Source organism: Chenopodium quinoa, unplaced genomic scaffold, assembly GCF_001683475.1.
Source record: "Chenopodium quinoa cultivar QQ74 unplaced genomic scaffold, ASM168347v1, whole genome shotgun sequence".
NCBI classification, from domain to species: Eukaryota; Viridiplantae; Streptophyta; class Magnoliopsida; order Caryophyllales; family Amaranthaceae; genus Chenopodium; species Chenopodium quinoa.
This window is the reverse complement of record NW_018744626.1, coordinates 3,064,573-3,077,699: the sequence shown is the minus strand read 5'-3', so window position 1 is coordinate 3,077,699 and position 13,127 is coordinate 3,064,573. Positions and strand designations below refer to the sequence as shown.

The window sequence follows — 13,127 nt, the reverse complement described above, 5'->3', positions numbered from 1 at the left end:
AACCAGAATTAGTAAGTGGGGACAACAATTTAAATTAGTATCTAATGTTAATCATCGCAATTACAGCACGAGACAAAAGCAGCCTACCAGACAATTACAACCTAAACGAATGCCAAATTTTGATTAAGTTTGTCTATATTCCATCTCACGTGTTGCCTGCACTTTTTTTTTTTTTTTTTTTTTTCTTCTTCTTCTTCTTTCAATTAGGAACAAGAAATGTGTTGCCTACACTGTACAAATAGTCTAACACACAAGTGAAAGTTAAATATCAAAATTCTTGTTGCATCTATTAATAAGCTATTTCTCCTGGTGATTAAGGGTCTGTTCATTTCAGCTTATTTTTAGTTCAGTTTAGCTCCAATCAATTCAATTCATTTCAGCTTTTAATTTCCTTCTCTCATATAATATTAATTTCAGCTCTATTTAGTTCAATTCAGTCCAGCTTCAATTACTTCAGTTTTTGTATAATATTATAGGTTACAAGATCTAATATTTCATTCTCATTGGATTATTTGTAATTTGTATTGTCCTTGTGATTTAATTTAGATAAAAAAATAATATAGGTAATATCATAAATGTAAATAACATACGGATACTCATGAAAGGGAGCATTGGTGATTCCTTCACTTGAACTTCTAGTAATTTCTTTCACTGAATTTCTATCTTTAGTGCAAAGTAGATAGGGAAATATGAGTACATTTTTTTCCTTAAAAAAATGTGTACAACTAGGTAGGGCCTGTTCATATTTACTGAACTGAACTGAACAGATTGGAGCTGAACTGAACTGAACTGATTGGAGCTGAAATGAATATTTCATGAGAGAGAGAAATTAGGAGCTGAACTGATTGGATCTGAACTGAACTGAAATTACATAAATGTGAACAAGCCCTACATAATAAACTTTATGTAATCAAATATTTGTAACACTGATTAACATGTGATTATATTAATCGTGAGAGCTAGATTCATGATCTAATTGCCATGTACTTCAAAGAGCCTAGACTATCGAGTATTAACCTACATAACAATTAATTTAAGTAAGGGTCTGTTCTCTTACGTTGAAATTCAGTTCAGTTCAGTTCAGTTCAGCTCAGTTCAGTTCAGTTCAGTTTAGTTCAGCTCAGTTCAGTTCAGTTCAGTACAATTCAGTTTAGTTTAGTTCAGCTTAGTTCAGTTCAGTTCAGTTCAGTTCAGTTCAGCTCAGCTCCTAATTTCCTTCTCTTATAAAATATTCATTTCGGTTCAGTTCAGTTCAGTTCATCTCAGCTCAGCTCAGCTCAGTTCAGCTCAGTTCAGCTGAGTTCAGTCAATGAGAACAGGCCCTAAGTAGTATTATATAAACTCATCTAAACTTACTTTGTTTAAATTTATATATTCTATCTATTTCAAACTTATTTTGTCTATATTTATACTAATAATTCAAATAAACAAATTTATGTACTTGTAATATTGTCTAAGAAAAACAAACTTTATAACTAATTAAGATAAGCTGAAAAGAATTATGACATGTTCACATTTACTGAACTGAATTGAGTTGAAATAAACATTTTATAAGATAAGGAAATTAAAAGCTAAACTAAACTGATTGAAGCTAAATTGAACTAAACTGAACTAAAGTGAAATTAATATGAAGTGAATATATCCTCAGAGCAATAGCTAATTAATCAAACAATTAAACAATGTTAATTTGTAATTGAACTTTGGTTAAAAGAGACAATATGTCAAAACTCACGTAAAGTGGTCCCCATTTCACACACTTTCTGCACTAAACGCATGTAAAAGCATGTACTTAAGGACCCCACTTTACCATTTTCCCATTTTTTCCCCTTCATTTCTCCCATTTTTTCCACACCCCAAAATCTTAGTCATATTTTGAGTCCTCAATCGGCGCAACTTACCACCAAAACCCACTTCTCAACCCAACCTTCACAAAATACACCATCAAACCCAAACCCAAACCCTAACCCACATAATATGGCCCACAACCCGACCCACCGGCGCAAGTTAGCCACTCCGGACCCACCACAACCTCAACCCACCACCGGAAAACGCCACCCTAAACCGTCCACCACCGCAACTTCCACCGTTTACAACCTCACCAACCACTTCTCACGGCTTCGGCCCAATCCAACAAAGCCCAATAACACCCAAAACCCACTTCCTATCAAACAAATTAACTCCCAATTACAAGCTAAACCCATCTCTAAATCTGTTAATTTAGACCCCTCTAATCAAAATTTTGGGAAAAATGAGAAAAGGGTTGTTTTAGAAAGTGCCAAAAATAAGTCTTTGGTTGTTGTTCAAGAGAAAGAAGTGAAGAATTTAGAGAAAGAAAGTAATAATACTAATAATAGTAAGGTTATGGTGGTTAAGCAACCATCATTAGCGGTTAATGGGATTGATAAAAGAAGGTCATTTAGTGATGCAAAAGTGGAGTTGGCTAATTTCTTGGTGACTAATTGTGCTAAAGTTGTTTCAGCTGATATGCCGCCATTTATGCAGATTCATGCTGTTGGTTTTGCTAGGAAGATTAAAGACAGTCTTGAGAAATTCACTTCTAAGACCCTTGCTTTGTCACTCAAAAAGGTACTATTTTTACTCTTGTTTTTCTTAGTGTTTTTGTTGTTTATGGTTGGTTCGGGATTAATAGTGGTGTTGATAGTGTAATTTGAACTAGTAACGTGTGAGGTTGTGTTTTTGAAATGTGTGCTTTCATGAGATTGAGTGAAGATATACACCAAATTTATTGAAAAGAAGGGTAGTAAATGTTATGGCTGTTAAATCATTAAAGATCAGTCCAATAGATTTGGTTTTGGATAAAATAAGTTAGAGTGAAAGATTATGATTTGTTGAATGACTAATAGGTTTAGTTAATTACAGTTATTTTGTTTTGAATATGATTTGATGATCCCAAAACAATAGAAACATGGCCAAATTTTGAAATGAATACTGTTTAATTGACTATTCATGTTCAGAGAAATGATATGACAGTAGGTCATAGGTGTGTAATTGAATTTTTTAGGTCAGATTTGGGGTCCACATTCTGCCGTTTTGCATTTGAACTTTGAAGAGTAGGTACAAAAATAAGACTATAGTTGAAAAAACATTAGGTAGGAAAAACTAGAATAATGTTATTATGATTCTATTGTAAATTAGAGTAATCTTTGGTTAGTCATTATAATGATGTTGAACATCAACAACATTGTTCCATCTTGCAATACCCTTGAAGAGAGGTTTCCCTTCTTCCCATTTATCGTGGATCGAAGGGACTAGATATTTAGATGTACACAACCTTGTTAAGAGTGCGTTCTAATCAGGTTTATAATCGAGTAAATTCAATCAAATTTAATAAGTTCAAGTGAAAACAACATACATTTAAGTGCTATAACAGACCTAAGTTGTTTGACACTTGATGAATCATGAATGCAATATATCAATGCAATTATACTGTATTCACTAAAATGGGAAAAATCAACTAAAATAAACCATATCTTTGACACCCTTAATTAGGTTTGAACAGTCAATGTAAATGTGACCAATATAATAATACAATTTAATAATTAATGTTAAAGTGGGCAATAAGATTTGCATGAATTTCAGACCTTCAAAATTGGGACCCGTATTGTTGTTGGTCATGTCAAATAAATCCATATAAAGGGATTGGTTGGTCAAATGCGTAGAAAATTTGACTAGCTTTGAATTGAATGAATGCAGGAACTTGATGGAGTTTATGGACCTGCTTGGCATTGTATTGTTGGGACCAGTTTTGGGTCATTTGTCACTCATTCTGTTGGTGGTTTTCTCTATTTTTCTTTGGATCAGAAATTGTATGTTTTGATTTTTAAAACTACTGTACAAAGAGCTGATTGATGGTACCAAAAAAAGAATTAGATTAAACAAAAATGAAGATGATTTTGATTTGATGAATGAAGAATTGAAGATGCAGAAGAAAAAGAAAAGGTTTCCTAGGGAGTAAATAGTGAAACACATTTTGTAGTTTTGTATACCAAAGTTTGTCTGCTTATAGTATATTTTTGGGTTGGAAAGCTCTGCTTGTACATGTTTCTTGCCACTTCAAATATTAATACGATTAATCAAGTTATGACTTACAGTAGATGTTTTACGTAGTCTAGATGCTGTATGTTATGCGTTATGATTACGGTGTATAACTAAGGATATGGTATGAATGTATGATCTTGTATTGTTTTTGGAATGGTGACGATCTTATGACTATTTCGGCTATATTACAAGTTTACAACAATTTGTATAAGGTGCAAGGTTTTTTCTATTATGTTCAAATGACTGAAATTGCATGCTTTAGCTTTATGAACGGTCTCAAGCTTTAACTCTTCGAAATCTATTGAATGTCCTATAGAATATTTAGAGTCTATTCTCTTCAACTTAATTTCAGTTCAGTTCAGTTCAATTCCTAATTTTTTTTCTCTCATATACAATTCAGTTCATCTCAGCTTATTTCAATTCATTTCAGTAAATTAGAACAAACCCTTAAATTAACATTGACACATCCAAGCCACGCATTATCTTACGTTCATAAAGATGAAAATTAGAATGAATAGAATGTATCCTTAACCGTTAAGCTTAACTTTTTTGAACAATTCTTGATCGATCATAGTTATTGTCATTTGTCAAACGGCTGCATTTATGGAACGAGTGTAATTGTAAACAATCTTCGATAATAAAATCGAAGTGAGGAGGTGCTCCTTTACTACTACTAGTCTACTACTACTTCCATACTGAGTAACATATAGATCTATCTTCGTTTGATATTTCGCATCAATCCTCTTTTGTTATAAATGTGTACTTCCCTTTGACGTATGCTAGAGAAAGAAGTGTCGCAACGCAACAACGACATGCATGGTCTTAAGTTGAGAGGTCCTTTTCAAAACATCCAGGACTCCTTTGTAAACTGGGAAAGTTCAATTCAAGTTGTGAATAGGACAGTACCGTACTACAATGTCTACAAATGATAACCAATTACGAAAAAGAGTATATTTATAGCATTTGCTTAAGCAATGCCTTATGGGTTTAGTACTCTCTTACATTAGCATAAGAGGGTGCATTTGAGCTAGTAAATCTGTTTGTTGGACACAAGTGAATTTTCGATTAACGTACATGTTTTTCATGTGAATCTAAGGCATGAATTAGGGTATGCTCTATTCATTTGATATTCACTTATTGAACTTGTTTTCCTTTTAACTTATTTTCTAAATCAATCATGAATACGTTGTTTTTATATATATGGGATCGTTTAACGTAATCTTCTTAGCAAAGACTAAGAGATTGTATTGTAGATGATAATGTTATTATTCTATGGTAAATTATTCTTTTTGATAACAATTGTAAGACTGTACATCATAATAATACGAGTAATACATAATGACTGCACCTCCTATTATAATTAAACTTAACCTTTAAAACGGACTGCTTAGTTGGAGTTGTACCAATTAATAAAAGGCCCAAGGTAACAAAGGTCATGGTCCAGATCCACTAGGTAAATTCATATTTCCAAGCGGATATTTGGTCGCTATTATCAGACACTTAACATTAGACATTGTATACGGTATACCTTTGAAGTTTAAACAGCCTCAGCCCCAGAAGGCCGCAACACAAGAACTATGGTCACCAAAAAAAAAACAACGGAGTACTTCATAATAGGTTTTTTTTTTTTTTTTTAAAGGTAAGGGAAATTCCATTGTAAGTAGGGGAGAAATTAGGAATTTCACATGCAAGGTAAAAGGAAAGCCTCCAATCATTTGGCCAACTTTGATTCTTAAGTATCGATAAATCGATAATAGATAAGATTGTAAAATTGTACTTGTATTAGTCTTCAGCTCATCATCCTTGTTCTTCTATGATGTAGAACAAGTGAACAACATTAATATGTTGAATATTTTTTCCGCATTCCCTTTCACACGCGAGCCCATCTTTAATATGTAGGTCACCAATATGCTTACTGGATTTTTTTTTTTTAATAACTAGGTCTAATGACCGAAATTTGGGGAAAATAATTTTGTTGGGTTACTTGTCCAAATACACGAGCAAATCCTTAAAACTCATTCATCTTGCATATTTTAGTCAATGGGCTATTCCATTTTGGGAGTGGTAATCTATAGGATCATGATACAATATGGTATCATGATAAATCTTCATTTGGTTGAACCAAACCCACGTTAGTGGAATAGTAGAGAGTCTAATTACAAACAAGTTTAGTCGTCTGTTATAGATGGAGTAGTCTAACTGACTTGTAAATAGGGGTGTACACCGGTCCAAAACCGGACCGGACCTGGACCGGACCTGTTTGGACCGGGGACCTGAATTGGGTAATTATGAGGACCGGGGACCGGACCTGAATTAACAGGTCCGGTTCCGGGCCAGACCTGAAAAATCAGGTCCGGTCCGGGTTTGGACCTGAATGGACCTGTTTTGTGTCTTTTTCGTTTTTTTTTTTTTTAATACAAAACCTGTTGGACCTGCATATGGACCTGTTTTGTGATTTTTAGACCTGTTGCATAATTTAATAATTACATACAAACCAAAATTATCAATTACAAAACTACATAAAGTCTATAAAGTCCCGATTCTCAAACACCAAAAATACAAATGAGTCCACCGAAAATACAAATAAGTCCACGAAAACTCATAAAGTTACATAAATTCTCTTAAGTCTCAACTCTCAAGTACTAGAAATACATAAATTCTCCAATGAGTTGTTTTCCCTTTGATCGCGTGATTTACACTAATGAGTCCACGAAAACAACTTCATCGTCTACATCGTTAGATTCACCACGTTGCACCTCTAAATAAAATACAATATAGAATATATTAATGATTGATAACAATGAAATAATAAATTTGGTGTAACAAAATTTCAAATACATAAAATTATTACTACCTTTCTCTATTTCCTCTAACTCTTTCAAATTTTCTTCCACATCAACAATTGGCACTTCCTTAGCTCTAAGCCAATCTTGTGTGCAAAGTAACGCTTGAACCATCTTCAATACAAAAATATTACGCAAATATGTATAAACAAAGTCATATTAAGATATAAACAAACTTGATTTTATAAAATAAAAAGATAACGATGCATTACCTTAGGAGTTAAAGAACTCCGAAATGGATCTAGAGTACGACCTCCCGTACTAAAAGCAGATTCCGATGCAACGGTCGACAATGGGATGGCTAGTATGTCACGTGCCATGCGATTAAGAATCACATAACGCTGACCATTCTTACCCCACCATGTCAATGCATCTTGTTCTTCCTCCTCCGGCCCTAATTGATCATTTAAGTACCTATCCAACTCACTTATCGCATACCCACTTGTCCCCTTCAATCGTTTTGCTCTTTCTTTTAGTTTCCTCACATAATCGGAACCCACTCCTTTACTATTATCAATATCCATTGACATATTATCTCCACAATCTGGAATATTAGAAGTAGCATACATTTTTCTATATTCCTCAAATAAAGAGTAAGCGAACTCCTTCACATCATTAGCAAGTTTTGTACCCTTTTCCGGTCCATGCATATCCGTTAGTGTCAATTCAACAATGATCATCTTAGAGTGAGGGTCGAGAAGAAGAGCAACATAAATGAACTTATTCATCTTATCCACATCCCCCCAATACTTATCAAACTTTTTTTTCATTGCAATGGCCATAGCTTGAAAATTCAAGTCCTCACTTTGTTCCCAATTATTCAACATATCATACATAGAAGCAATTTCTCCTAAACCTTTATTAGCTGTCACATAATGGGAACCAGAAATTCGTTTAGTTAACAGATAAAACCCCTCTAGAAACAAAACCAACCTCTCCACTTTTTCCCAATCTTCGGGTTCGGGAGGCCTTTCATTGTCATTCAAATCCTCTCCATCAGGAAGAGATAACCCACTAAAAACACGTCGAAACTTCAAAGTCGTTTCCAACATTATGTATGTGGAGTTCCAACGAGTGGGGAAATCAAAGGATAAAGAAGATTTTGAATCTATGTTTGCTTTTTGCACAAGATCTTTGAATATAAGTATTCTTGCAGGGGAATTCTTAACATATTTCACAACATTTCTAACTCTATCAATGCACACACCATGTTCTCTAATATCATCCCACACAATTAAATTAATGATATGAGCAATGCATCTAACATGAAGATTTTTTCCATCATTTATACATCCTGTTCTTCTAACCATTCTACTCAAGTGTGCACAAGCAACATCATTTGAAGAAGCATTATCAACAGTGACAGTAAAAAGTTTATCATCAATACCCCAATACTCTAAACATGCCTCAACTGCTTTTCCAATAGCCTCTCCTTTATGACTAGAAATTGGACAAAAATTTATGATCTTTTTATTCAATTTCCAATCATTATCAATGAAATGAGCTGTAAGACACATATAATTAATTCTTGTATTGAAGTCCAAGTATCAGTGGTCACAGAAATTCTTTGACATGTCTTAAACATTTCTCTCAATTTCTCTTTTTCACTATAATACAACTTTAAACAATCACGAGCAATGGTAACACGAGATGGAATGTGAAATTGTGGACATGCAACTTGCACAAAGTGCCTAAAACCGGGTTTTTCCACATGCTTAAATGGTAACTCATCAACAATAATCATGTGAATCAATGCCTCTCTAACATCATTCAAGTTAATAATCCTATTCCCACACTTTAATTCACTACTCTCATGTTCTTGATCAAAATACAATTTAGTTTGATTTTCTTTGCCCTTTTCTTTTTCTATATTAATAGGATTACCGAGACATGATTCTGCATGGTTTTTAACATTTTTTGAACCATTAAGATTACCATCAGCAGCAAAAGTTTTAGGACAGAACTTACATTCAGCTCGTAGTTTTCCATTCTCGACGTACTCTAAGTAATATTTCCAATACTCAGCTTTCCTCTTACTTTTTCTGTTCCATATATATTCCCGCCCCGCTTTTAGCTTCTTATCAGGAGGCAAAGTAGATTGCAATTCTTCCATATCCTTTTCAGAAAGTGGCTGTGACGTTTGTTCAGAAAAAGAAGCAGACCGTTTGGATTGAGAGCTCTCCATCTACAATATAATTATATACAATATAAGTAATTTTAAAGTAACAATTATATACACATACCATTTTATAAAAAAAAATTTAAGAGCAACTTACATTGCAAGAATAAGAATCCGTGGTTCCTTGACTTCCTTCACTCCCTGCAAGAATAAAAACAAAAATAAGAACCCCTGAACTACACACAGGTTAGCCAACTTATTTAATCTTAATAATCTGAGTCCATACTTTTAGCAGCCTAGCAGGAATAAACACAAATTTTAAAGTATAAGTTAGCTTAAAAAGTGTCCATATATACACATTAGAAATATCAATACCAGGTAAATAGCGTATATGATACGGAGTATGAGTTAGTTTAATAAGTGCAAGTCCATTCATTATTCATTAGAAAACCAAACAATGATTAATATAATGAATCACTAGTTCACTACTCATCCAAAAAATTTCTCAACGATCAAAATTTATTACGAAGTAGTAAGTTACTAAGTTGTGCCGCATTATGTTGGATCAATTTGCAGGTTGGTATTATGGTATATATTCAACTATTCATAATACAATGTGAAATTGAATTGCCACATATAACATTCAAACACAGAGACTAATAATGCATACAAATATACAATAGAGTACATACTTAGCAGTTTTCTGTATTATACAGAAATATTGATTGAGATAATGATGGATTTTTTTTTTGTATTTCTCATCATCAAGACAAATTCAAGTGGAGACATATATTACCTTGAATAACTTATACTTTAGGAATAAACACAAATTTTCGCACTAAATTAATCTTAATAATCATAATAAACACAAAATTTCGAACTAAATTTCGCACTTGAACCCTAAACCCTAAACTTCTTAATTCTTATGAACCCTAAACTCAAAAAAACCAAAAAAAAAAACAGAAATTCGAAAGAGATGAACTAAAAATAAGAAATTCAACATGCAAACATCAAACAAATAAACAATCATTATAAGCAATTGAAAATTTGAAACAAGAATAAACATATAAATTCTCACACTTAAATTTATTATTTCGAATTAAAAATACCAAAATTATAAGCAAATACTTACCAGATATTATCGGTGTGCATCGCCTGAGAGAATGAGGGAGGTGTCGGCAGTGGGCGGTGGCCGGAGTGAGTTGGGACAGCCGCGTTGAGAAGTTGAGATTGAGGGAGGCTGAGAGAATCAGTTTGGGCTTAGGGAGTTAGGGTTAGAACTTAAAAATATGAAAGAGAAGTTTTAACGTCAATTTCAATTTTTCAGAGTTTGGTTTTCTTTTTTTTTTTTTTTTTTTTTTAATTACGATTTTCCCGGGTTTCAAGTCCGGACCTGAAAACCCCGGGTTTGGACCGGGTCCGGACCGGGACCGGGAACCTGGATTTTTAAGAACCGGGACCGAACCTGAATCAACAGGTCCGGGTCAGGTCCGGTCCGGTTCAGGTCGGTTCAGGTCCGGTTTCAGGTCCGGGCCAATTTTTGTACACCCCTACTTGTAAATATAACAGATAACTTCCTGACTCATATATGGATTATTCTCTCCACATATTGCCTTCTGTAATTAACTTGTTTAATGATTTAATTAAATTTCTCATTTGAATGAGTAGAAGTATGTATTGAATTTATGATATTTGTTTATTATGCGTATTTTTATTGAAACTTTATGGATAAACAATTAGTTGGAAATCTATTTTTATGCAAGGTGAGGAGTTATATTCTGAACTAGGGTCTAAAATAAAAGTATACTTATCATATTCTCAAATACCCAAACCACATCAAATACAATTTGTGTGTGCTATTATTTTTTTTTCCCAGTTTATGGGCCATAATTTGCACTCTTCGGAAGTTGGAAGTACAAAACTTACCGAACCACGTTAGATCCAATCATTTCCTATGAAATAGATTGTTGGCTAATATTTTGCCTTATGCCTTTAACAGTTGCACTTATCAACTTAAAAAAAGTTTTAAAATTAAGATTTGTAATAATTTAGCAAATATAAGTATTTTGTAAAAGGATTTTGTTCACCTTATTTTCACTTATTTCATATTCACATAATTTCAGTTATACATTTAAATTACAAATATAAAAGGTCTAATAGGTTTATATAAGTTCAGTTAAGTTTAGTAAGTGAAAATTAGCTAAATTGAGCACACCATAATCAGTAAAAATTAACTTTATATTTCATAAACATAAGACGAAGAAAACAAAACTTTTACATTTAGCTAACATGTTGACCTAATTTGTACGCGAGCATTCTTACTAGACCTTACGTTTTGTTGAACCCGACCTTGATCATACATAGTAACTGGCTCTGGAATTCCCAGGATACATGCTACATCAGCTCACCAACCCTTTTTATATTATTTATTTATTATTATTATTATTATTATTTATTTTTTTTATTAAAAAAAATTAATTCTGGTAATTTAAGTTTTTTTATGTTTTTGTTTTTTTAGAAAGAACCTCAATTAAGGGACAAATGATGTAGACATAGCTTAGTGGAATACTTAATTTTTTTTTTAAGTGTTCGCTCGGTTAAATAAGCACGTATGAAAATGTAAAATTTTAAACAATAATATTTTTTTTATTACCAAAATGTATAAAGTTGATATTTGAAAATTATACTTTAACATGAGCCCAATAAATATTATACACGGAGTAATCATTTTTTACTATGTATGGTATAAATCACAAACATTACTCCAAGTGAATAATGTGAATAGTACAAAAGTCAAATTAAAACACCAAAAATAAATAAAAAAGGACTCAGGGAGTACCTTTCAAAACTATGCGCAGCAATGCTATTTGCATCCATTGCATCTAGAATCATAGATTACGTATCAATAAATAGTAACGACTAAGATGATGTTAAAAGTAATCTAACTTTCATAGGTCAAGTAAAGCAACATACAAAACACACTTATTTTGCTCTTAATCTCGAAGTAATCCATGTATAACAGTGTGAAAATGGCTTTGCGCAAGAGATATTACTCATAAAGTAGCAACCCCACTTAACTCATTTTGCATAATGAAGTTGCATATCAAAGATAAGGCAATAATAAAAGTACTACGTATTACATTTGAATGCATCCAATTCAATGAAGTCTATCTCAACTACCTTCCACAAAAAATAACACAATTATATACCAAAAATGAGATGAATATACTCCTTATTACACAATTAGAAGTTAACTAATTATCCCTTAATAATAATGGGGTAGGCACATAATTAAGGCCACATGCATGAGTATAATAATGCCCATATTAGGAGCGTCACAAATAAGCTTTTATAAGGATTAAGAAGATGTTTAACTGATCTTAATACCAAGAGTAATTGCTAAGGCAAAGTTAGGCAAATGTCAAAATTTATGACAAAGTTTAAAGGAGTTAGGCAATCAACTACACAATCTTCCTTGAGAAAAACTAACAATATTTAGCCTCTCATCTTTTTTTGGTTATTTTTTATCACCTTCAATCCCCAAACCTTTTGTTGGTCTCACAATTGCCTATGATTTGCATTTTTTTTTTAATTATGCTGATAAGCACTTCAATCTAACATTGTTTTTATGCTATACGAGAAGTTGAGTGAGAGCAATTGCTATCCGGGTTTCTTTCCAATTAAATTAACTATATCTTTCCTTGTACTTTTAGTAAACGTAGTACTAAGGGTTATGTATTACGAGTAATATTATCTATTATAGGGTTACGTTTATACTATTTATGTTGAACTTTTTGCGTAGTTTTTAATGCGTATGTTTAAGCATAATAAATATATTCAAACGAGTATCATATTATAAAATACAAATTAAACTAAGTTGATATATTGACACTTCATATCAAGACGTAGATATATGTACAACGCAAGATCACACATGAATATGTTATATTCCTTGTACAATCATTGAAAGAGTATTAGATATATTTACATGCATTGGATTTAAAGATTTTGAACAAGTAGAGCAGCATATATTAAAGAATTGGACGAAGAACTATTGTTGTTCTCAATAGATGAAATACCTGAAAGATATTTTTTTTTTTGGAAAC

General features: G+C 32.5%; 1 protein-coding gene across 1 annotated transcript; it reads left to right on the top strand.

The window, feature by feature from the left end:
* The first annotated feature begins 1,791 nt into the window (after positions 1 to 1,791).
* On the top strand, positions 1,792 to 4,242 carry LOC110700491. Its single transcript, XM_021878041.1, has 2 exons — positions 1,792 to 2,586; positions 3,715 to 4,242. The coding sequence occupies exons 1-2, from the start codon at positions 1,975 to 1,977 to the stop codon at positions 3,868 to 3,870; spliced, it is 768 nt and encodes a 255-aa protein (XP_021733733.1). The 5' UTR covers positions 1,792 to 1,974; the 3' UTR covers positions 3,871 to 4,242.
* The last annotated feature ends 8,885 nt before the right edge of the window (positions 4,243 to 13,127 follow it).

Bases quoted from the DNA above. Each gene is read 5' to 3' on its own strand.
- LOC110700491 (XM_021878041.1), top strand. From the start codon at position 1,975: ATGGCCCACAACCCGACCCACCGGCGCAAGTTAGCCACTCCGGACCCA. The intron at 2,587-3,714 runs GTACTATTTTTA...GAATGAATGCAG, and splicing joins TTGCTTTGTCACTCAAAAAG to GAACTTGATGGAGTTTATGG.